Genomic DNA, 26,836 nt, shown 5'->3' with positions numbered 1-26,836 from the left:
ATCTCTACTGGTATAAATGTTATAAAGATACTATTTTTTATATTATGCATTACTAATTCTATATTCTGAAATTCTATTTGATCTATTTTACTTTTAAAATAAAGAATTCAAACTCTTCACACAAACCTACATGCTCTCACAGAACTTTGTAAGGGTGCTTGGTTTATCCTGGTTCCTCCGGTGACGAAACCAGCGCTGGATTTTTCGGACATCCCAATCTAGTTGTTTGGACAAACCTTCTAACCGTCTTGCATCTGGACACTAGGAGATGATCAAACAGGTATAAAAAGAGCTCTCTTTTGTTTGGCTTATCACATTTCTAAAATAGGTTCTGCCCAATTGCCTTTCAGTCCGCAACCTGCTGGATATTACCTGGAACTGTATGTTTTGCTAGGAAAGGCAAACAGAGGAAATACTCAGTCTGAGAAACAAAGTCCTTGCACAATTATACCAGAAAAACTTCCAACTATTTTCAAAAGCAGGTAGTCCTCAACTTATGACAATTGAGCCCAACATTTCTGTTGCTAAGCAAGATAGTTGTTAAGTGAATTTTGCTCCATTTAATTACTTTTATTGCCACAATAAGTGAATCGCTGCAATAGTTAAGTTAGTAACACAGTTGTAAAGTAAATATGGCTTTCCCATTGACTGTGTATCAGAAGGTCACAAAAGCTGATTATGTGACCTGGGACAAGGCAGCCATCATAAATATGAGCCAGTTGTCAAGCATCAACATTTTGATCACATGATCATGGGGATGCTGCAATGGTTGTAAGTATAAAAATGGTTATAGGTCACTTTTTTCAGTGCTATTGTAACTTTGAGCAGGCACTAAACTAATGGTTGTAAGTCGAGGGTTACCTATATATTCAGTACTGCTGAAGTCTTTTCTTCACAATTACAGACACTTCTCCAAGTAAATCATTCTGATTACTGTACCTGCAATTTTCTCAGCAAAATCTGGATGTAATACTCAGGCAGAGGTATGGAGTTTTTGTTTTTGGGGCGTCTATGGAAGTGGGTTTCAGGTCTCTTGTTGCACTAGATTAAAATCTTATTTCTCCACTAAGCAAAAATGATACAGGGCAACCCCAACTATGATATATATAGCATAAACAGTATAAAGACTATAGATGTGCAAAAGAAGCACATGTATTTGCATGTTCCACATAAGCAGGAAGCCTACACAAAAAACTTCCTATCTTTCCCCCTCTATCTAATGCAGTTAGAAATCCTTATTTTAAGAATAATTAGTTATTAAATATTTACTAGACTCTTACAACATACATATATACAATATGAGTCTGACATTGAGGGAGGGCAGAGAATAGGCAGTAACAAAAAACAAAAGAATAAATTAAAGGAGTGAATTAAAAGATAAAAGTAATTATTTAGACCAACTTAAATTAATTTTAAATAATTTAAAAGCTTACATACTTCTTCCATACTACAATTCCACAATAAGAAAAGAATACCAAATCATTTTATATCATAGCACTTGCCCCAAGGAACTAAATGCAGAACAACTTACTTTAGTGATGGATGTAAACACTTTTTCTAAAATTGCATTAGATTGAGCTCTGCGTGGTTTATTGTCTTGAATGTCAACATGCACAGCACAGGGTTTGGCAAGAAACCTGGGGACCCAATTCCAGAGAAACAATCATACACAAAATACTACCAATATTGTGAAAAGGTAACATGAACATTTAAACATTCTCAATTACATGCTGGACATCACAACAATAGCTACATGGTTAAGAGCTCATCCACATGAAATTTAAAATGTTAACATTTGAAAATGTTTTATTTCTGAAGATTTTAAAACTTGTAAAATTTGTCTAAAGCCTAAATTATTTGATTGAAATGTTACGAACCACCGCTTACACCTAATCATTAATTAATCCTTTGATTCATCATGCTATCTACTTGACTACTGTAATGATATACAATGTAACAACCATTTTAAAATTCATTGGCAAGAGGGGAGAAATCCCATAAACAGCCTTTCCAAGTAATGTGCTCTACAACAATGCCATTGATAGTGGGAAGATCCAAGTGAAGCAATTCTATCCAAAACTATGTAGGGCATTTAAACTATAAAGTTGTGTCTGGAATATAAAGGAGACCCTATAATAGTCTGCAGAGGGCCCAAGTCTAGCTGTAATATTTAGCTCCTGCTGCAGTTTCCAAACACATTCCAGAGAGCCTTTCCCTAAGATATATCCAATGTCATCTTGCTTTCTGCTTTTACTTTCTGCTGCTTTAAGGTGGGAACTGGTGTAATTCTTACTGCTGCCCTTATTATGTTTTGGATTGGCTTTAACCTAATTGTGGATGTTTTAATTTTTGAACATATAGATTGCAAGCTAGTGAGTCGTTTTGACTGCAGTTAACACAGATGTACTGTTCCTTCATATATGCCTAATCTTATTTTTGTCTATTCTTCTTGAATAAAATATACTCTAAGTCAGTGATGGCTAACCTTTTCTGGAGTGAGTGCCCAAAGCGTGTGTGCATGCGTGCACCCAAACCCCCAAAATGCAATGTGCACACACACCTCTTGCCCCCGTACACGCGTGTGCCCTGCACATGCACAGCAGACCCCTAAGGACCATCTGGCTGGCAGGAGGCACAAGCGCATGTGAGGTGGAGCTGAACTAATGCGACAGCTCACATGCCACAGAGGGCGCTGCATGCCACCTGTGTTCGCCATCACGGCTCTAAGTTCTTGTAGTCCACTCATGAAATTCATCCTACCTGCTTTCAATAATATCTACTAAAACACGTTTGCCTCTCTGCACTAAGACATGTAGATCTTGTTTGTTTCCTATGCCCTGTGAATTTGTATAAGAAGAAAGGAATCTTTTGATCATATAACTGGACTATTCCTTCTTCTGCTTACATGCTCTTTTTTCAATGCCTTCATATGTTGCCTATTCTTCCAAGCCCCAATTCTTGACACTGTACTGTTTTCCAGCATCTCCCTCTCCCCCACCCGGTTTTTCCACAGGGTTGTTTTAAAATTCCCCCCACCTCCAAAATAAGATTTACAGGGCATCTTCCAAAATATATTCTTTCTGGTTTTCCTGAGAGATTCTCTTGCTTGAAATTCTACACTTCAGAAATGCATTTTGGCAAAGAATCCAAACTATTTATAAGGGCATCATCTCCATAGTCAGTTGTTTATTTCCAATTCTTCTTCCTGAATCCTATTATTTGGCAGGGTGAAATAAATAATTAAGATACACCTTGTGCCTCTGTTTACTTTATCTTCCTGCCCAATGTATCAGTGTCTTGAAGTGTCTTCAAGGCTGTGTCATTTGTTTCCACATGGATCTACAGGAAGAAATATTTGTCAAAAGCCTTTGCAGAATCTTCAGGGAAGATTTCCTTAATCACCAAAGCTTCTTGTTCTTCACCCAGGAGTCTAAAAACATCAATGGCGAGGCCCTGGAATTCATTCAGTAATAAACCTCCTAAGAGGACTGGACATTTATGTTACATTCTTCTGCTTCTCTGCCCGGTTGCTTGATTTTCTCCTTTCTTTTTTGTAGGATTGTTATCCCTTTACAAGCCATTCCTATGACTGATTCATTAATTATCCATCTCCCCTGATAAACTGAATGCAGTGGATATATGGTATTTTAGCAGTGTGTGTGTTAAAGCAAGAATATGAATGGCCAATGAATGAAAATGGATTAGATAAAAAATGACCAGCATGAAGAAGTACCGTATTTTTGGACTATAAGATGCATCAGAATATAAGATACACCAAGATTTTGAAGAGGAAATTTTTTTTTAAACGTTTTTGTACTCTGTAGGCCTCCGTAACCCTCTGCACGTGTTTTCTGTGAAAAACTGGGCATGCTGAAAGTTTGAGAGGCCTGCAAAGTGCTCTTAGGGGCTAGATAGAGCAAAAATAAAAGAGGCCAGTTTTACGCAAAAATGGGCCCATTTTTTTGCAAAAATAACCAGGGCATTGCATAGGCTTTGGGAGGCTTGTAGAGTGCTTCTGGGGTGGCAAAAACAAGCAAAACGTGGCCCGTTTTTCACTCGTTTTTGCCCTCCCCAGCCTTCAGGATCACTTTGCAGGCCTCCCCAAGCCTATGCACGTCCATTTTTGTGAAGGGGTGGGTGGGTTCGGGAGGCCAAAAATGCTGTATTCAGTATATAAAACACACCCAGATTTTCACCCTCTTTTTGGGGGGGGAGAAAGGTGCATCTTATACACCAAAAATATGATATGTTGATTAAACAGAGACAATGGACTGAATTCCAAACAAATATATGCAGGAAATATGAAGGGAGGAAGGGGAAGGCCAAGAAAATTGCAGCTGGATGGGGCTGATGAAATCCTCAAAAAAAGCAATGAAAAGTTTAAAGAATAAAAGCCAATTTATGAATCAGTACATCTTTTTAATAGTAATATTACTAAAAATTGCAATTGAAAAGAAAAAATTTCAAAAAAATAGAAGAAAAATAGTGAAACATCTTTTTTAACTTTGATCAAATAAGCCAAGTTTATATTCCTTGTTTTTACTTTTAAAAATTTTAATCCTTAAATCTTTCAAAAGTGTTCTGGATCTAGAACTTGGTTTTTTTCATGTTTTGTTACTTCTCATAAAATTCTTCAAACCTTTAATAAGTTTCTTTTGTAATCCCAATATAGGAAAGTTATCCAAGTCACTCTTTTGGTTTATTTTAATTACCATATTTTTCAGAATATAAGATGCACCTTATTCCCCCCTAAAAGAGGGTGAAAATTTGGGTGCGTCTTATATACTGAATGTAGGCCCCCACGCCCATTGGCCCCCACCCTTTGGCCTCTGCCTCCCAGCAAATGGGGAAAATGGGGCTTGCAAAGGCGGCAATAGGCTATGGCAATCCCTGCAGCCTGAAACAGCTGATGATCAGGAGGCCCATGCTGAAATTGAAAGTGAAACTTGCTATTTGCTGCAGGGAGGCAAATGTCGATTTTTTTCCCTATGCTAATCAGGCTGTTTGCTGCAAGGAGGTAAGTCAATAACTATAAATGCCTATAGAAGGTTCAATTTTTAGACTTATTTTTTAAAGACTTCTTTATTATTGTTCTAGACAACTTAACAAAATGAAAAAGCTTTTTAAAATAAATGCTTGATCTGAAAAGGCCCAGTGCTATTTATCGTCTTTTAAACAGCAGAGAATAACATATACTTCCAGAAAGCCACATCAATTTTAACAGTTTCTGTACAAGTATAGTCTGAAATGTAACAGTGTCCTGTTGTCTAATTAGACCCTGACTTAGTCATGTTTGGAGTAGATCTATTTAAATAATTGAGAGCAGTTATGTGACTACATTTAAGAAAACTTTCTGGTATTAATATACTGCCATAATGTACATTTCTCCAATTCTTTGCTATTTCTATGGGTTAGGCACACATGCACACAAATACACAACAAACAGTGTATATTATCTGTACTGTTTGCTGTTTTTGCAAGGAGGCAAATTGTTGGGAGGCAGAGGCAGATTTCCCCCCCTTGTTTTCCTCCCCAAAATATAGGTGCTTCTTATACTCCCAAAAATATGGTATTAAGAAATCAACTAGTTTCATTTATCCAGTGTAGCATCCTTTTCCATATCATTCTTGTAACCTGTCATTTTTAAATCCACTTTCAGATTAGTCTTCTTTCTATAACATCTTTTAAACATAGTCTATCTATAGAGGCAGTCACAATTAAGATTAACTTCTGGTTGCCCCAAAATATCATTTAGTAAGTTGAAGGTTATGATATTTTGCTCCATTCTATTTTGTAAGTCAAATTCAAGTGTTGTTCTCCTTTAGTTGTAACCTTAGTTCCTTCTGGTTCCCTCTCATGTCTAACCTTCAAAATATCATCCTACCATGGAATTCTCCTTTGACATGGAAACGTTTTATTATAATTAATTCCAAAATTTTATTTCAAATCTGTCTCAACCTGTTGTCTGCTTGTCACATTCCAAAATCAAAGTTCTAATTACACTTTTGCTGTTTATTTCAAAAGAATTTAAGTCCTTAAACTTGCATTTAAAACTTCCCTTCATAAGGATTGAAGGAAACTCACTCAGTGATTCAAACTTGTCAATAAACAGATTTCTAAAATCTGAAAAGAATTTAACCAGTAATTTCCAAAAGTGATTAGAAAAGAAACTGTCAACTGTGCAAACCCATTGACCTTCTGAAAGGTGCCAACTGCAATTTGAATGAAATATGCTTTCCCTCATCTCTCAGTAATCTAAATCTATCAGGGACTGTTGTCTTGCAGTTTCTTCAGGAGGACCAACTATATGGAGTACTTGTGGGCGACCTCAAGTAGTCTCCTTGTCCAGAAAGGTGTGAGGTTTCCAAAAGATGCCCTCATTAATTACAAAAAGGTGAGCTATTTGCCAGCTCTTCATTCTGCTGTGGCTTTATTGGTTCTGTCTTCCCTGGCTCTGTTTTCAGTTTACAATTTCTTCCCTGGAAGTCCCTGTATAAAGCAGTATATCAGTGTAATGAGAGCAAAGATTCTTTGCAAGGATAAAAGGTATGGAGAGATATAGCAAAGTTTGTTCCTATTATTTCCATTTAGTTCATTTTCTTTTGTTATGCCTTAATTTTTGATATACTATTTCTTACTATGATTTATATAACATTTCTTAACCAAAAAGGGAGAAGCATGATGGAAGGGACATATTTGAGATTATATTTGTAATCTTTTGGTTAGAATTTTGGTTAAAACTCCTAGAACAAATTTCAACAACCTCAGATATATTAATGATACCACAGTGATGGCTGGGGGCAAGAAAGACTTAAGGAAGAAAGAAGTGCAAAACCTGTCCTATTGCTCAATATAAAAAAATAAGAGTATGTTAACAGGCAGGCCAATCCAACGCATATAAGTAAAGAAGTAACAATGAACTTTGTCTTCATAGGCTCAAAAAATTATATGGTGACTCTAGCCATGAAATAAAGAGAAGTTTGTTTCTTTGGTAAAAGATAGACTTTAGTGAAAGACAGAGTTAGTGAAAACATTAAAGTGCAGAATCATTACAAGGTCAACACAGCTATACATCATCAAGGCCAAGGTTATTCCCAGTTGGAATATTTGACAAAAAATGGGCACCACCACAAAAGATTAAATAAAAAGAAGCTTCCTGTTTATGTTCCTTTTTATTGTGGTGAAAGAGAAATACTACAGCAAAGCTTATATGTTTGGGATATATAATGTGAAAGCAAAAGTCTAAAGTGTCTTAAGCATAGTTGGAAAAAATGAAAGTATTCAGGAAACTGGCTGACAGGAAGTAAGATGGTTTGCTATTACCATTCACAACACAATCATAACCTTACAAGAACTCAAAGAAATAGTTACTGAGACAATCTTCATGCACTACAGACCAGCATCCAACTATAGTTGGACAGATATCTGGTTTAGTAATCTTTTTTAATTAGAGTTATGTATGTATGTATGTATGTACGTACGTACGTATATGAAAATACTCATTTTTAGTATCACAATTGAGCTTGTTGTCCTGAAAATAAACTCCTTAGTTTTCATCCCATCTGCAAAGTCACTAGGTTGTTGTTTACCACAGGGAATCAGAAATATTTACCCATTGGACACTAATCATACAAAGTTCTATCAGCAGGTCTACACTTTCGATTTTCTCTGCATTGACCTGTAAAAGAATGGACTGCAGCATGTTTTATAAGGGTCCCGGCCACTACAAAAGCTGTTTCAAGCTGTCACTGCTGAAGGAGTATCTGTACGTGTATTAATGAAGTTTCTCAGTCATCCAGGTAGAGTTGTCTGGAAGTTGAATAATGGCAACTGCACTTATTTTCTTGTTGGTGTGAAGGGTTTTGCTGCTTATTTAAAATTGAAGAAGCTACTTAAATAAGCAGTGAAACTTTTTGAACCAACAAGAAAAGAAATCCAGTTGCCATGCCTCATCTGTACATGTATTTATTTTCCACAGCCAAATGTAGCCAATGTATGTACTGCTAATAAGAATAAAATAGAACGTAATTATTTATTGGCCAAGTGTAATTGGACACACAAGGAATTTGTCTTTGATGCATATGTACAGTGCATACAGTGGAGCAAAAAAGTATTTAGTCAGCCACCAATTGTGGAAGTTCTCCCACTTAAAAAGATGAGAGAGGCCTGTAATTGACATCATAGGTAGACCTCAGCTATGAGAGACAAAATGAGAAACCAATCCAGACAATCACATTGTCTGATTTGGAAAGAATTATTTTTTTTGCAAATTATGGTGGAAAATAAGTATTTGGTCACCTACAAACAAGCAAGATTTCTGGCTCTCACAGACCTGTAACTTCTTCTTTAAGAGGCTCCTCTGACCTCCACTCATTACCTGTATTAATGGCACTTGTTTGAACTTGTTAGCAGTATAAAAGACACCTGTCCACAACCTCAAAGTGTCACACTCCAAACTCCACTATGGTGAAAACCAAAGAGCTGTCAAAGAACACCAGAAACAAAATTGTAGACCTGCACCAGGCTGGGAAGACTGAATCTGCAATAGGCAAGCAACCTGGTGTGAAGAAATCAACTGTGGGAGCAATAATTAGAAAATGGAAGACATACAAGACCACTGATAATCTTCCTCGATCTGGGGCTTCATGCAAGATCTCACCCCGTGGGGTCAAAATGATCACAAGAACAGTGAGCAAAAATCCCAGAATCACGGGGGGGGGGGGACGGGGGACCTAGTGAATGACCTGCTGGGACTACGTAACAAAGGCTACCATCAGTAACACACTACACCGCCAGGGACTCAGATCCTGCAGTGCCAGACGTGGCCCCCTGCTTAAGCCAGTACATGTCCGGGCCCGTCTGAAGTTTGCTAGAGAGCATTTGGATGATCCAGAAGAGGATTGGGAGAATGTCATATGGTCAGATGAAACCAAAGTAGAACTGTTTGGTAGAAACAAAACTCGTTGTGTTTGGAGGAGCGAGAATGCTGAGTTGCATCCAAAGAACACCATATCTACTATGAAGCACAGGGGTGGCAACATCATGCTTTGGGGCTGTTTCTCTGCAAAGGGACCAGGATGACTTATCCGTGTATAGGAAAGAATGAATGGGGCCATGTATCGTGAGATTTTGAGCGCAAACCTCCTTCCATCAGCAAGGGCAATAAAGATGAAACGTGGCTGGGTCTTTCAGCATGACAATGATCCCAAACACACTGCCCGGGCAATGAAGGAGTGGCTTCGTAAGAGGCATTTCAAGGTCCTGGAGTGGCCTAGCCAGTCTCCAGATCTCAACCCCATAGAAAACCTTTGGAGGGAGTTGAAAGTCCGTGTTGCCCAGCGATAGCCCCCAAACATCACTGCTCTAGAGGAGATCTGCATGGAGGAATGGGCCAACATACCAGCAACAGGGTGTGCCAACCTTGTGAAGACTTACAGAAAATGTTTGACCTCTGTCATTGCCAACAAAGGATATATAACAAAGTATTGAGATGAACTTTTGATCTTGACCAAATACTTATTTTCCACCATAATTTGAAAAAAAAATATCTTTCCAAATGTGATTGTCTGGATTTGTTTCCTCATTTTCTCTCTCAAAGTTGAGTTCTATCTATGATGTCAATTACAAGCCTTTCTCATCTTTTTAAGTGGGAGAACTTGCACAATTGGTGGCTGACTAAATACTTTTTTGCCCCATTGTAAATGGAATCTCCTACTAGGATCTCTTATTAAAAGCACATATGCCTTAATGTAACAATATATTGTCAACGAGAGAAATGCTTTATCAAAAATCTATAATTTCAGCTATTGCTTATATTCACTTCAGTATGAAGACAAACTGTATTTAGTGATATGACCACACATTATTTTTAAGGTTAAACAAATTTCTTCAGCAAAGTTACATGTATTTGAAAGATTTAAAAAAAAAAATACAAATATACTGCATATTTCTTCCAGACCCAAGAGAGAAAAATGTTCATAGAAGTATCTGGGAAATAAAATAGATATGTATTTTGTATTACAGCAATATAAATATTCACCACTGGGACAGACTAGATGGGCAGTTTCATTCATGTTGGATCTTGCAGCCCTGATTAGGTGTTATATGCATTGTATGTACAACCCAATTTTTTCTTCTTTTTAAATGAGGGCTTCTTATGCCTCACAAGTTACCAAAAAACCCACCAAAATCTGTTACTGTATATACTCGAGTATAGGCCGAGTTTTTCAGCCCACTTTTTGGGCTGAAAAAAGCCGCCTCGGCTTATACACAAGACCCAGTGGAAGTTCTCTGCACGAGGTGAAACGGCCGGCAGCAGCCTCGCTCTCCTGCCGCGGCTTCCGTTTCAGTCGCGCAGAGAACTTCCACTCGCTTCCCAGGCTTGTGCTCTGATGAGGGGGAAAGAGAGGACTTTCCTTACGCCCGCATCAGAGCTGGGGGGTGGGGGGGTGGGAGAAAGGACTTTACCCCATTGATTAAAGTAATTTCACCCGCAGATCCCAACAACGCTGTCAAGATTAAGATCTCTTGAATTAGATTCCGCTGATGAGGCGGGCGGCGCGGATTGTAGCAGGGATGACCACCGATTGCAGCCTGGCTGCGCTGGCGGGGACGGGCGGGGCGGGGTGGGATGGGACTCCCCACTCGCCAAGATCGTAGGACTCCAAGTCCCATCCCCTCCGCCCGTCCCCGCCAGCGCAGCCCCTGCCGCATCAGCCGGAATCTACCGTAATTCAAGAGATCTTAATCTTGACAGCATTGTTGGGATCTGCGGTGAAATTACTTTAATCAGTGGGGTAAAGTCCTTTCTCCCCCCCCCCCCCAGCTCTGATGCAGGCGCAAGAAAAGTCCTCTCTTTCCCCCTCATCAGAGCTCGGGCGAGCGAAAGAAAGAACTTTACCCCACTGATTAAAGTAATTTCTTCACCGCAGATCCCAACGCTATCAAGATTAAGATCTCTTGAATTAGATTCCGCTGATGTGGCAGGCAGTGCGGATTGTAGCAAGGACGGCCGCCGATCGCAGCCCAATTGCGCCAGGGGGTTCCGCTGGTTGGAAGAAAGTCCTCCGCGCCACGCCGGCGCCCCAAACAGAGCTGGGTCCAATCATCACGCCTTTTCTTCCCTTTTTATGCCCTGTCTCAGACGTGCGGGCGCGCATGCTGTGGACTCGCCCACTTAGACGTCGAGATTGCTGCGTGCTTAGCTGTGGCCATATCTCCTCTTGTTTTTTCCCCTTCCTTTTATATGCTCCCCTTGGTGCAGCGGGCTAACGCCGGTGAAAGGAGTGAGGTGGACACAACTGGTAAATTATAAACCACAGATTTTAATCCTATTTAATTTTTAATGGTATCAAATTTAGCTATAAAGTGGCTTTACCTACTTTTTTTTCCTGGGCCTGCTAAATTCTAGTCCCTGGTGATACAATGAGTTAAATGAATTCTGGCCTGGATTTCCTATTGTGCAATTTGTGTCATGGACTTAATCATTTTAAATTCTATAAAATGCCAGTACAAATTCTTTCTGCCAAGAGATCAGAAAAAACAATGCTCGAATCTTCTGATATTTAAATGATTTATAATTTGTTTAGATATATAATTTGGATTACATTTGAAAGCTATGCATTGATTAAATACTACGGAATACAATCCTGTGGCAGTTCTTTCTTTTTTGGTTTTAGAAAAGGATAATTCCCTTTTTAGCCAGGCTTTTTGAATTAAATTAACACCAGTTTTTAAGTAGATTTCAATTTTAAAAAAATCCGTTAACTGCTTTGAATACCTTGATGGGGTACAAAACTTAAATAATAAAAAAATTGTACATTCATTTTGAAAAATAAATGCAATACTTGATTAATTTCATATCTTTATTTAAAATAGTTTTGGCATGGCATATGATTTTATTGACTCAGTTGGGCTGCCCTATGCATTTGCATGTGTGCGCTGGAGAGAGAGTGAAAAAGAGAGGGAGAAATAATTATATTAATTAGATAGATCAGTGTTTCTCCACCTTGGAGACTTGAATGTGTGTGGACTTCAACTCCCAGAATTCTGGGAGTTGAAGTCCACATACTTTCAAGTCTTCAAGGTGGAGAAACACTGAGATAGATGATGAGATGAGGGAGGGAGAGGGAGAGAGAGAAAGCGAGACCATAACTAGATAGACAGATAGGCAGGCTGTATAATTAATGGACACAGGGCAGGTTGTATATTCAATGGGCACAGGCAGGCTGTATATTTAATGGGCACAGGCAGGACACTGGTAGAATGTATATTATGAGCCCTAACACAGGCTGCTCTATGCAAACAGTCATGTCATCACTTTCTGTAATATCAGCCTGCATTAGGCCTCAAAAGGTACGGTACCCGAACAAGTCTTTTTTTTTTTTAATCCTGTTAGAAATGGATCCCAATACTTCTACCGGTAATCCTCGGCCAAAAGAAAAACGCAGGTCATTCGAAGCTGGTTTCAAACTTAAGGTTGTGTCAAGAGCAGAAGAAAGCAATAACAGTATTGCAAGTAGGGAATTTTGTGTTGATGAAAAACAAGTGAGGGAATGGCGGAAAAAGAAAGCTGACTTGGAAAAGATTCCAAAGTCAAAAAAAGCTCAACGTGGTTTAACAACTTCATATGGGGCTCTAGAGACTGAATTGTATGAATGGGTTATAGAGTGTCGTCGAAATGGTTACTGCGTAACACGCATGGGAATTCGCTTACGTGCCCTTCAAATGGCACAAGATGACAAATTAAAAGCACCAGGCATTGAAAAATTTGTTGCGTCAGCAGGATGGTGTACCCGCTTCATGAATAGGTTTGCCCTATGTTTGCGGCAAAGAACAAAGATTTCACAGAAGTTGCCAAAAGACCTTGATGAAAAAGTGATGTCATTCCATTCATTCATCATAAAACAAAGAAGGATCCATAACTATGACCTGGGAGATATTGGAAATATGGATGAAACACCTATGACCTTTGATCTTCCAAGCAACAAAACTGTGGCAAGTTTGGGAGACAAAACTATTTTTCTCAGAACCACAGGAAATGAAAAAAAACATTTCACAGTTGTTCTATCATGTTTGGCTAATGGAACTAAGCTGCGGCCTGTCATTATTTTTAAAAGAAAGACCTTGCCTAAAAAGGTCAAATTCCCACCACGAATTACAGTGCGCGCACATATGAAAGGCTGGATGGATGAAGACGGAACAAAAAAATGGCTGGAAGAAATTTGGAAAGAACGACCAGGAGCAGCCTTAAAGAAAAAACCATCATTGCTAGTTTGGGATATGTTCAGAGCCCACACATCTGATGACATAAAAAAAATGGCAAAATCTTCTCAAGTTTCTTTGGCCGTTATTCCAGGTGGGCTTACATCTGTATTGCAACCGCTAGATGTGTGTTTAAATAAACCTTTTAAAGACCATGTGAGAAAGATGTGGCATGAATGGATGTCATCTGGTCAAGCCCGACTGACAAAAGGTGGAAATCTGATGAAGCCCGACATAGAATTGATAGCAAAGTGGGTTTGTGATGCATGGGAAGAGATTCCGGAGGACATGGTGCAACACGCCTTCAAGAAATGTGGTGGACACTGGTAGAATGTATATTATGAGCCCTAACACAGTTACATTAGTAATGCTATGGATGGCAGTGAAGACAGCGCTTTGTATGAGAACGACAGCTGTGATGGTGATGACTGCGAACTCAGTGATGATGACAATGTCTATGCTGATAACCTCACACCAGCTAATGCTGAAGCTCTGTTTGGACATACGGATGATGAGGAGGAATCCAGTTTTGAAGGATTTTAACTCTTGTGTTTTAGCTTGGTTGCTGAATGAGCTAAGGTTTTTGTACTTTTAAAGTTATTGTTGATACCATATTGTTTTTATTGACCCTCTTTTCCACTTACAGAGCTAGTTTACTGTTTTTCTTTGAAATAAATATTCAAACACATTATTGGTATCTATTTTTATTTTTGAAATTTACTGGTAGCTGCTGCATTTCCCACCCTAGGCTTATACTCGAGTCAATAACTTTTCCAGTTTTTTGTGGTAAAATTAGGTGCCTCGGCTTATATTCGGGTCGGCCTATACTCAAGTATATACGGTATCTAATGCCTCCTAGTGATCAGTAGTGATGATCACTGTATAATGTTAAAAATTATACAACTCTAGATCTGAAGTTTCTAGTAGGAAATCCAGACAAATTACCACCTTTAGCTCTCCTTTAAGAAAGGAAACAAATGTTATATCACTCACAGCCTATAAATTAACATTTATACATAGTGTATGTATAGTACCTAGCCTCATAAAGCCTTCTGCAGTCAAGAGAAAACTGTAACTGTTCTTTTTCAGAATCCTTAACGAGACAGAGTAATTTTCACAATCTGAGTTTAACAACATCACTTATTGCTAACTACAACAACATATACAGCAGAAATATGTCACAGAGACCACTGCAGCAGGTTTCTTCTATTAAGTTATTAAGGTTTTGTGTCTTTGACAATTATCTGGCAACTGGGAATTACACTGAATTTGTCATTGCATTTAAAACAGCTATTATCATGGGGTTCCAAACAGTTTGCAGTACGTTTCTAAGATTTATTCATTTATTCCATGTGTACCCTTACGAATCAATAGAGGTTAAAATTCTGGTTCTGATATGTAAAGGTCTAAGAACATGTTCTACAAATGAGATTCCACTCTGAGGAACTGCTTCAAATGCATCTTATTCTGAGACGGTATGTTATCAAAAAGACTAAATGAATATTCAGTGTTAATTTCCAAGGCAGGGATTCTCTCAAGGGCATCTTTCCCTTTGTGTGAATGTGTGGGAGGAGAGGAGAAAAGAAAGAAAAACAGAGACCAATCAGAGAGAGGAATCGGGGCCTTTTAAATAATGCTCTGTCTTCAGAATTTTTTTCCTTGAAGAGGTTTTCATGGCATTTGCTTTCTTTTCTTTTTGGCAGCTGGTATAAATCTTGGCCTGTCTTGCAGTTTTGGATTTTTAAAAAGCTATTTCGGGTAATCCTTGATTTATGACCATAGTCGAGCCTCAAATTTCTGTTGCTAAGTGAGACATTTGCCAAGTGAATTTTCCCCATTTTAGAACCCTTCTTGCCAGTTATTAAATGAATCATTGGAGCTGTTAAGTTAGTAACACAGTTAAGTGAATCTGGCTTCTCCAAATCTTGACTTTGCTTGCCCAAAGGTTGCAAAAGGTGATCTCATGATCCTGGGACATGTGACCTTGGGACATGTGACTTGCAACTCTCAAGCATCTTAATTTTGATCACATGACCATGGAACGCCACAATAGTTATAAGTGTAAAAAACAGTCATAAGTCACTTTTTCAACGCTGTTGTAACTATGAATGGTCATTAAACAAACCATTGTAAGTCAAGGACTACCTGTAATGGGTGCTTTAAGTTAGTGTGTGTGTGTGTGTTTGAGTGTTTTGTTTTGATTTTTATTATTCTTCAACAAAAATTACAAATTCAAATGAGCAAAATGAAAAAAAATACAATGTGATAGGCACTTTAGTGCACTTACACACATCCTCTTAGGAATTTCTTTAATTTTTTAAATTAAATGTGAGGTCCACAGAAGTTGAATTAAAACTGTGAAAGTCAGTAGCTGAGACAAAAAATGATTTTTTTACAATCAAATTTAAACTTTTAACATTATAGGCTGAAATGAAGGCTGATCAATAACTGAATATCTTAACTGATTTTTTTAAAAAACCCATACTATAATAGCAATACACTTCATAGCACCAATAGTGTATCATGATCAGCACAGTTGCTTATGAAAATCCCAGTCTGTATTAACTGCCCCACAGAAATTATGGTTTTCTAATTTCCTAAGGAAGTTAAGGTCAACATGCAGATGTAGTGTTTTGCTCCCAGTTGGGCAATGCTCCCTGTTCTCCATAATAAGTTAAGAACGATTAACATTTTGCATTCTTCCTTAGTGGACAAGATCTAATTTAATGAGGTAAATATTTGCTACTTTTCTTCTTCTGTTTAAACAAAATGGAAATAGAAAAGAAATCTTAACACTTTCCACCAAACAGATTTTAGTAAAGACATAATATTGTATCTCAATAGAGAACTTCCAATTAGCTGTAAATAAAAACAAGAAGCAGTTTGGTGCACTGGCTAAAGTAGTGACCTAGAAACCAGAAAGCCAATTTCTATGCCTGCTTTAGGCATGAAAGCCATCTGGGTGACTTTGGGCCAGTCTCTCTCTCTCTCTCCTAAAAAGGCAGGATAACAATTTAATCATTAAACTTAAAAAAACTACAATATATACATTTAAAAATGTAAATAAATAAGAAATACTCTTTCCCAAGCAGGAAAGAAACTTAGGGGAAAATAATTCCAAAAAGCAAGAGGAGGTCATGGGACATGAAGAATAAAATAATTGCAAGTTTTGTAGCATTCCCCTACATTTATAATTATGTTTGTGCATTAAGGGATCTTCCTGCAGCTTTAGAAAATATTTCGGTGAAGTTTTTTCCTACACCAAAAATATTGAGTATGTGTCATAATAAAATAACAAAATCTCCATTGTCCTAAGAGGGGGGGGGGGGAATCTTTTGTCACTCTGAGTTACCTTACCAGCAGATTAGTAAAACCTCAAAAATTGAAGTTTCATAACAATTTCATATTATTCCTTCAATATAAGCAACACTATGTAAATGCAACAAAAAGTATAATAAGAAATAGTGAGAAGAAATTCAAATCATAAGCTAGAAACAAAGAAAATACTGAACTTACTGTACACCAACACCATTCGCTACATGTTTCCACACCCTTCTATTCCAACCAAAGTGCTGAAGTTGCTTTCCCAAGATTTCAGTCTGATGACCGAAAACAATGGAAGGAAACAATACAGCTCAGCAAAGTTGTTAGGTATTAGTTGATTTAAGTATAGTATCTCTGTTTTATGTTGTTACTTGATAAAAGCCTTTCCTAAAATGTATTGAAATTAGTTTCAGGATAAATAAGATGTTCATATTTGAAAAATTCAGCTGGATACAAATAACTATAAATTTTTAGTAATAAATGTACTTTTCAAAAGAAAACTGGCTTCAAAATTTTCAGTATTCCTCATAGAGGAATCTCTTTAGCCCTTTGGATGTTGCTAAACTACGACTCCCAGGAGTTATTATTTGCCATGATGTGGCTAGGATTGCTGGGAGTTGCCATTCATGCCATAGATCAGTGATGGCTAACCTTTTTGCTATGGCATGCCAAAAGCAAGGGGAGCGGGGGGGAGGGTCGTGCGTGCGCATGCCCACACCTATAATTCTATGCACTCTCCTCTGTGCATGCTTGCGCGACATCACCCCCTGCTCTTGCCGTGCAATGGCATAGTGGACCCGTTTTTTGCTCTCCCCAGGCTCCAGAGGCTTTCTAGGAGCCTGGGGAGAGCAACCCCCCCACCCAGAGGCCCTCCAGAGGACAGAAACGGCCCATTTTCCAACTTCTGGTTTGTCCGTTGAGCTGTTTTTCACCCTCCAGAGGCTTCAGAGAAGGGCGAAAAATGGCAGAAAATCATGGCAGAAATCAGCGGAGCTGACAGGGTAATAATGCCTTGCATGTCGTCCTAAATGGCTCCACGTGCCAACTGTGGCACATGTGCCATAGGTTCGCCATCACGACCATAGATCATTCTTATGAGTGGGAAAAAATCATTGGAAACAGAAAACTACAAAATTGAATTCTAATCTTTCTCCTGGCATGCCAATTTTCTATATATACATACTAAATTTTTGATATGAATAAAAATAAGACTGTAAAAGCTGAAACAGCTGTATTATGAAAGTGTTATTACAATACAGGTAGTCCTTGACTTATGATTAAAATTGAGCCCAACATTTCTGTTGCTAAGTGAAACATTTGTAAAATGAGTTTTGCCCCATATACCTTTCTTGCTGCAGTTGTTCAATGAATTACTGCAGTAGTTAAGTTAGTAACATGGTTAAGTGAATCTGGCTTCCCTATTGACTTTCCTTGTCAGAAGGTCGTAAAAGGTGATCATATGGGATACTGAAACCATCATAAATAGAGTCAGTTGCCAAGTGTCTAAACTTTAATCACATGACCATAGGGATGCTGCAACAGTAGTGTGAAAAGCGGTCATGTTATTTTTTTCAGTGCCATTGTAACTTCGAAGGGTCACTAAACATATTGTAAGTCGAGGACTGCCTATATATTTATTACTCCATTTCTAAAAGTATAGCTTGATTTACATTAATAAAAATAACATAAAACACAAATAATTTATATGAGAAAAATGCATGTTCAGTCCCAGACTAGAAAATGAAGGGATTGCCAATCCAGTTTAAACTACAGTTAACAGTCCACTTATAGCCATTGTTTATGAATCATTATAGCAGATAACTATTTGCCAATAAATGTTCTCATGTAAATCACTATTTCAAATAGTTATGAACATTTTATTCCAGGCGTATTTCGGGAACAGAGCATTTTCAACAAAAAATAATTCCTACATCAAAAAAAAAAAAAATCGAACACAGGAAAGAACATAAAGGTTTGGCAGTATCTCAGATCTCATAAACCAAACATTCAGACTGAGAAGAAGAACAGAAATGAGTTCAATTGTGATCTCTTCATTGCTTCCTTGCAGACACAAAGTGGGTCATTAAGGCCCACGACTGTCTTGGCCCAGAACAGCACGCACCCATATCTTGAGGATTTAATTACTAGAATGCTTAACCCAAAACAGTGCATCAAATGCTCTCACCAAAATATATCTATGAGCTGCACAGTTTTAGTTAAACTTGGGCTTTAAAACTTGGGCTTTAACAAATCATTTCATAAATTAGAGGGCTCTCTCTCTTCCCCACCATCTTTACATTCCTGTTTTATATATCTATCCTGTTTAATCATTTCCTTTCCACACGGATTTTTCGGCACATATCTAATCTTAAAACACTAAGTTCAATGAAGAAAGAGAGAAAGAAAGAAAGCACATCTTCTGGTCTGCAAAGTATATAAAACATTTTTTTTTAAATTGACTTCACCTTCATCAATAATGAATGTTGAGACAAACAGAAATAAGTCTACAGACATCTACAGGCAGATTCAGTTGCAAAGTATGACTGGGGGGGGGGGGCACTCGAGTTCAAATTCCAACTCCCCCCATGAAGGTCTAAGGCAGTGGACCCATCGTCCCACAGGGGGGCAATTTGATTTTTAATGGGGTCAAGTTGAACTTTGTTTAAACCAAGTTAATGGCTTTTTAGGCTTCCTCAGCTGTGAGTAGAGTTCACTTTTTGAGTAAAATAAGAATTATAAGGGGGGGGGCGTGTTCCAGGATTTTAGAGATGCTTAGATGGAGCATGGCCAAAATAAGGTTGAGACCCACTGGCCTAAGGTCATCTCCAAGCCTTCTTTCTCTCAGCCCATCTTCACCCTCCAGGATTGGTGCAGGGTAAGATAAAAGATGCCAGCTAGATGCGAACCTTCACCCCCACCCCCGCCTTCCTTTGGGATATCGAAACTAAGTAAAATGAAGCCAGGTTCATATTTGCAGACCGGGCTGAACACTCGGACCGACACCCTCAGAAGGGAATCCGGTAGCACGACCGCGTTTACGGACGTCTCATCGAAACCATTAGGGAAGCTAGTCATTCGGAAGACTCGCCGGGGTGCTTTGCTAACCGCAGACCCGACAATCTCATGCCAGGCCAGAACGGACGATCGCTCCACAACCCCGGGAAGGAAGGAAGGAAGGGGGGAAAACCCCAGCCTCGCCTGGAGCCTCTGACAGCTCAAGAGGAGGAAGTCAAGAGTGAGCCGCCGCCGCCGCCCCCGCCCCATAACCGGATCCGGGAGGAGCGGTCTGTCGGGCGGAAGCCTGGCCCCCCGACCCAAATCGTCACCACCGCACGGGGCGGGTCGGCCACGGCCGCCCCTGTTCCTCATCCCACACCCGGCCTTGCGTCCTCTGAGGAGCCGCCGGACACCACCTCCCCGCTTGTCGTTACCTCTCGAAGAAGTGCCTTAGGACCAAAAGGCCGGCGGCGAGCGGGATCGCCGCTAGAAGGTGACCGGCGCGGTATCCCTCGGAGGTCTCTCGCTCCAACTCGGCCCAAGTCACGTTGCCCGGAAACCAGAAGCGCTCGTTCCAAAACCAGGCTGCCACGACCGCCATTTTCCCACCAGCCCACCCCCACATGCACACACCCGGCGCCCGCCCGCCTGCCCGGGCTCCTGCTCTTTCCAGCAGCGGCGGCCGCCACCAGAATGCCTCGACTGCCGCCGCCGGCGCGAGGGGAAAAAAGGCGGTAGCGAACGAGGGGGTGGGACCTGGCCAGTCCCCGCCCATCTAGCTTCCCGAGAGAGGAGGTCAAAGCCGACGCCCCTTTCCTCACCCCCTTCGGTACCGTTAGGAGCAGCAGAGCGCATGCGCCTCATTGAGGCTAATTCGGCGGTCGGGAGGCGAGGAATTTTTGAGGCTGAGGGGGGGGGGAGGCGGGAAGAAAGCTGGGCTGAGGGATGGGGGCTCCGCTGACTAACTGAGGCGGCTGTGTGTGTTGGCCGACCCCCGCCTGAATTCCGAAGTTGCAACTTGGAGGGGGGGGAAAGCGAGTTGGATGGCTTAGTTTCTGCCTTTTACGGTTGTCGCTGTTCCACCCAATTTAATAAGCGGTTCCTCACTTCTTCATTAATGGAAAGGAGAAGAACTGGGGCTGCGTCATGTGACGCGCCGCTTTATCCTCTCCGAGGTGACGAAGGAAACGTCTATTGCCCTGGCTTCAGCCAACCGCGTGGCTGCTTCAGTGTGTGTGTTGACCGTTAAGCAGACTAAGCATGTGTTAAGGGCATCAAGCTCAAAGAGGGCATCACAAAGTTGAAAAAGAAAAAAAAAACTGTATAAAAAAAGATTTTTACAGTGTTTGTAAAGGAGGGGATCACCAAGATTTGTTAGTGGTTAGGGCACCAGTGACCCTTAATCAGCCCACTGGTATCATCCAGTCCACGCTGCAGTTCTTGCTTTAGAACCAATATCCAAGAGCACCAAGGACCTCACAGTTCAACTCTTTGCTTCAAATATTCTCTTCTATCGGAATCCACACTGCCCATAGATTGTAGAGCAAAAATCTGATAAGTGTTTCTCTATATGACTATGCACACGCCTGTTGGAAGAAATGTCCAGTTTCTCCCCCCCCCCCTGGAACTGAACCCAGAAGGACATTTTTTCAAAACACACCCTTTTAAAATATTTAGGTATAGATGGGATACTCACATCTGCTTTTATTAAAAGTTTTACACTACTCATCTTACTTTATTAAAAGAGTTGTGTGAGTCTCATTTTCCTTTTTCTTACGTGTGGTTTAATTCAAATTTTAGAAAAAAATATTTGTAAGTTGAAGTAAGTTTCTTCTGCCTTTTTTTTATAATGCCTGTCTTTTAAGCTAGAAATGTTTCAGAAGTTTTGCAGATACCTTTAGTATATCCAATTGAATAGTTTGACTTTTTGTTTGCCACTAATACGAATCCCTAGTGCCGCATAACAGAGTGAGCTCCCGTTACATGTCCCAGCTTCTGCCAACCTTCCAGTTTGAAAGCATGTAAAAATGCAAGTAGAAAAATAGAAACCACCTTTGGTGGGAAGGTAACAGCACTCTGTGCGCCTTCGGCATTAAGTTATGCCAACCACATGACCACGGAAAAGTGTTTGGACAGCGCTGTCTCTTTGACTTTGTAACGGAGATGATTACTGCCTCCTAGAGTCAGGAACGACTAGCACATATGTGCAAAGGGAACCTTTTTTTTACCTCTTTTACCTTTTACCTTTTTAATATTGAAATCCTTCAAAACCTTACCCCAACTCCTTGATTTCCTGTAATAATAGTTTTGATAATTTCTTCCGGGAATGAAAACCATCAGTGCTATTTCTAATGCCCCTATCCTTCTCAATAAGTTTAATATTCAAAATAATTAAAAAAAATTATCCATTACAACTTGGTGTTCTGTAATTTCATTACATATGCTGTCCAACTTTTCAAGAAATGTATCTAGTTAACAAGGTTGGCAGTCCAGGGTTCAAAAACCTATTACAGATATCCATTTCATTCTTCTTTATCTTCTAGCTCCCTCTGGTGTCCATCTCTCTCTCTGATGTTAATCTTCCTTATTATAAAAAAACTGCAAACAATCACCATTTTCTGGCGGGGGGAAAAATTCTTCTAATTAATTCAAAGCTATAATTTCAAATTTATCTGGACTCTTCCAGATTCTGCTGTTAACTTTCCAAAATCTATATTCTAAGCACCCTTATGCTGCATATCCAAAAAATATATTTCCAAAACTTTTAAATTCAAATTTGCACCACCTTCCTCTAAGACTCACCTGATAAATAGAACAAAACCTTGCCAGTCTGAAGGATTTTAATTTCTCCAGTACAATAAAAAATCCCAAAATTGTTCAAGAAATGAAGAGTCAGTCAAGCTTAAATGTCAATAAAAGGCTGTTTTTTTCAGTGTGAACAATGCAATTCCAACCTCTAGCCTCTCAATTCAGAAGACAACTGCAAAACAGGCAGATGCTGTGATCTACCCACAAGGAACAGCTGTCCATATTGTCACAATCATAGGTAATCTCAGTGATCTCCTACCTCTGGAGAGATTATGCAGGCCTGGATTCAGCATCCAACTACAATTCTTGCAAATGCAGTCTCACATCAACATGATGCCAGGCCTGCACAAGAACTCTCTAAATTTGTTTTTGTCTTTCAGTAGCATGACCCTGTTCGTAGCAATGCTAGGAAAAAAACCCTGGCAATTTCAAGATTTCTCCCTTGAACACAGTACAGACCAGATCTCATTCCCAATCCTTGATTTAAACCAGGGGTAGTCAACCTTTTTATACCTACCGCCTACTTTTATATCTGTGTTAGTACTAAAATTTTCTAACCACCCACCGGTTCCATATTAATGGTGATTTATAAAGTAGGGAAGTAACTTTACTTTATAAAATTTATAAAGCAGAGTTATAGCAAACCCCTACCGCCCACCATGAAAGCTGGAACGCCCACTAGTGGGTGGTAGGGACCAGGTTGACTATCACTGATTTAAACAATCAAGAGGGGAGGAGATGGAGTGCAAGAGAAGGAAAGAGGAGTTTGGCTGGAGAAAAGGGGTGGAGGAGCAGGAAGCTGGGAGAGAGGAGTGGGATATACCTAGAAAAAAGGAGGAATAAAGGAATAGGATAGTAGAGGCTTCTATGGGCCAAGCCTGAGGGAGATAAGGGGCTAGGATATGGGAGGCTTCTGTGGGGCAAGCCTGAGAGAAATAAGGGGATAGGATAGGAGAGGTATCCTTGGGGCAAGCTGAGGAAGAGTTTGAGTGAAAGGAGGCAAGCAGAGGAAACAACAAAGGAGCAGAAGCTGTGGAAGGAGAGCCCAGCAGCCAGTTCAAGAGAGAGTAAAAAGCGAGAAAGAGGAAAAAGGTCCAACCAGCCACCTGAATATTACCCCATCACATGACCAGCCTGCTGAGAGGAGGCTGATCACCACCCCATCTCGTGACCCTGGCAAGTAGAAGTACATCAGAGAGGGACCAGGGTGGACTGGGAGCTATACCAAAAAGGGCCAGGAGAACCCAGCAGCCCTTCCGGGGGTAGTGCTACACATACTTAACTACTGTGGGAATTGTTGTTTTTCTTTAAGTTAACACAAAGCAATGGTGAATAAACTTCCTTGCATCCATCCTTCTTTTAGTGAAATCTGCTCATGTGGCTAGACAAACCTTATTCAGTCCTTGAGGGATTCCTTGTAACTCAGGTTGTTCACAATCATTTCTCAAAAACGTTCCATGTTATCAGTTACCATAAGTCAATATATTTTGTTATCCAGGATAACAAGGAAACATGGGATAAGATGTTGGTATCAGTACAGCAAAGAATGAAATATGTTAAGATCACTAGTTAGGAAATGCTAAGCTGAAAAATATGGTTTTCATCTTAGACCTCATCTTACTCAAGTTGCATTAAGTTTTGTTAGACTTCACTTTGTGGTCTGTTGACTTTGCAGTAATCTGTTTTTAAAATGCCTTTATAAGGTTTTGCAGGATTTTGTTTCAGAAGTGTACCAGTACTTCTCAGTGTACTGGTAACAGAAAAACAAAAGTGGTGTGTTCCAGAAGTCCTTACCAAGTTGAAATAAAATTGAAAGTGCTTATTCAGGCAGTATCACAAGATTTGATTTGACATCTAAAAATAAAAATAGCTTTTCCTTTTGCATCATCATCAATGTAAATGTTAAAAGCTGTAGTATAATTTAAGTCATACTCCAATCTGTTAGTTTCTTCTGCCACCTTTGGCTGCATTCTCTTGGCCAGGCTGCTATACATTTATTATATCCATTATTTTTCCACTTAGTACATAAGCAACATATAAATACTGGAATTATTAGGAACAAAAACATAGAAAACCACATAAGAAATGTGAAGAGGTGAAAAGCAGACGTTGAGAAAGAGAGAAATGTAATGTAATACACCAATTACAGGAAGTTGAATAATTTAGAAATAAAATAGCATCTGCATTTCTCAGGGAATGAATTGATGACTTATAGAAAGTCAAACACTGTGCCCTAGAGGTGTTGCAGAAAATTGCAGGCACCAACTTTAAAGTCAAGGGGTGTGTGTGTGTGTGTGTGTGTGTGTGTGTGTGTGTGTGTGCGCCAGCAATGCAAACAATTAAATATTCAGAAATAAAAGATAGACTGTAAATACTGCACAAAGAAAATACTGTCTGAGATGGCAACATACAAGAACCAAAACAAATTCTGCCCAATTCTAGAGCACAATTAATTTCAATAGTCACAATAACGTATGTTTTCTCACATTATCTTGACCCCTGAGAATGCGGGGAAGGGGGAGAATAAGAATGGAATACAAAGCTATTTTGACCGGGGGGGGGGAAGCTGCTCTCTGAGCACCAACCTTATTCTACTAAACTATTTTGCATTCAAAAGGTTACAAGGACTGTGGATATTTCTGCAATTTTGCTACAGAATAAATTCTAAAGGCAAGATAGCCTCGAAGTTCATAATTCTAGAGTATTGCAGAAACAAAAGAGAAAGCTTTAGAGCTTTATACTTTCAAAATGTATATAGTGGATGCCCCAATAATTTTTTTTAAAGAAAGTTTTTATTTTTAGACAGACATAGACAAACAAAACATAAAACATAAAGCCATCTTCAATTACATACAGGGTGTCGATTGGTTACAAGGTATTTGTGCATCCTTTCCATAGTCATCATTTATAATTTATATGAAATCACATATTATCAAATCAAATATATTTGTATACATTATTATCATTGTACCTCATTTATTTGACTATCACTATTATTCCTTCATTTAAATGAGATATTCTAAGTATTGGATTCATTTATATTATAACAATTCATTATATCATCTTAAATCTATCTAATAATAATAATAATAATAATAATAATAATAATAATAATAACAACAACAACAACAACAACAACAACAACAACTCCGCCATTGCCGGTCCCAAGCCCGGATGAGAAAGGAGGACGGTTGGGATCAGGTTGGCATCTGGTCCCGTAAAAAAACCCCCGCCAACCCATACAATATGGTGAAAAAAACAAATAAGAATTCCATACCGCATCGGTCGTCGCGCGGGTTAACAAGGGCCGCGGCGGATGTTGGCGTCCCTGGACATCCGTCGACAAGTGGGCTACAAGTGGACCAGCCAACAAAACGACAAAAATATAGTGCAGATGAAAACCGTGCCATAATGACCTGTTACTACAACTCAGAGCCAGAAAAAAGAGGTTATTTAAAGCGAATGTATGAATTATGGAAACAACAATATCCAGATTCAAATGTTAGTGAACAACGACTAGCAGATCAAAGGCGATTTATTATACGGAATAAAGTGTTTAGTGAAGTTGAACATGAGGAAATTCAGGCAAATTGCAAAACCCAAAAAACAATATCACAAGCGGAAATAACTGATATTCAAGACACAACTAAAGACATTATAGTAGAACTCCCAGAAGAAGCTCTTGGGGAGGAAATAACATCACCACCACTAGAACCAGCTATCACTGAACCAACTGATGAACTAACTCAAAAACAAAAAGAATTGAAGGATAAGATCATGGAGCATTTTCTGCTTAATGAGGAAAGGCAACGTTTACCATCACTAAAAACTGTGCCGAAGAAAATTTTAGCCCCTATCATGAAAATGGTTAATGCAGTGTTTTCAACAATTGAACCGGGATCCATCTTGGAAATAAACCAGTTAATGTACAGCGCAGCTGTAATAGTCACTAATGAACTAGGCATTAAAATTAAAGTACCTAGTCATACAACAGAAAAAGCATCAAAGCCAAAGTGGAAAATCCGTTTAGAACAAAAAATAAAAAAATTAAGGGCAGATGCTAGTAACTTAAAGAACATGCATGAGCAACGGCTTAAAAACAACAAAATCATAGATCGGCTAATCAGGAGATATAGATTGGATACAAGAAACATCAATGAAGCTGTAGAGATTGTAAAACAGCAGATAACAGCAACAGCTAGAAAAATTGAAAGATATGAGGCACGAATCATCCAATATAAACAAAATCAGCAATTTCGATCAGACCAACGGCGTTTTTATCAAAGTCTTAATGTAAATGGTGACACCAAAAGTGAAAAACCAGAAAAACAGGCCACAGTTGAATTCTGGAAAGAATTGTGGGAAAATGCAAAGGACTACAACAAGGAAGCAAAGTGGATACATGACTTTGAGAAAAGCATTGGCAACAAACAAATGCAAGTAT

At 39.2% G+C, this 26,836-nt stretch overlaps 1 protein-coding gene across 1 annotated transcript in view; it reads right to left on the bottom strand.

Annotated features, from left to right (window-relative positions):
• CERS5 (ceramide synthase 5) overlaps positions 1–20,295 on the bottom strand; it is a 42,422-nt gene extending 22,127 nt beyond the window's left edge. The window contains exons 1-3 of the mRNA XM_087710379.1: positions 20,019–20,295; positions 1,532–1,637; positions 131–261 (exon numbers count right to left, since the gene is read on the bottom strand). Coding sequence (XP_087566505.1) covers positions 131–261; positions 1,532–1,637; positions 20,019–20,209 — 428 coding nt within the window. The 5' untranslated portion in view covers positions 20,210–20,295. The remainder of the gene's footprint in view (positions 1–130; positions 262–1,531; positions 1,638–20,018) is intronic.
• Positions 20,296–26,836: the final 6,541 nt, after the last annotated feature.

This window comes from Thamnophis sirtalis, unplaced genomic scaffold (genome assembly GCF_051295495.1).
Source record: "Thamnophis sirtalis isolate CommonGarterSnake01/CBP01778 unplaced genomic scaffold, rThaSir2_p1.2 scaffold_3, whole genome shotgun sequence".
Taxonomy (NCBI): Eukaryota; Metazoa; Chordata; class Lepidosauria; order Squamata; family Natricidae; genus Thamnophis; species Thamnophis sirtalis.
Note: the sequence above shows the minus strand (reverse complement) of the source record. Positions and strands in the feature narration are given on the sequence as shown.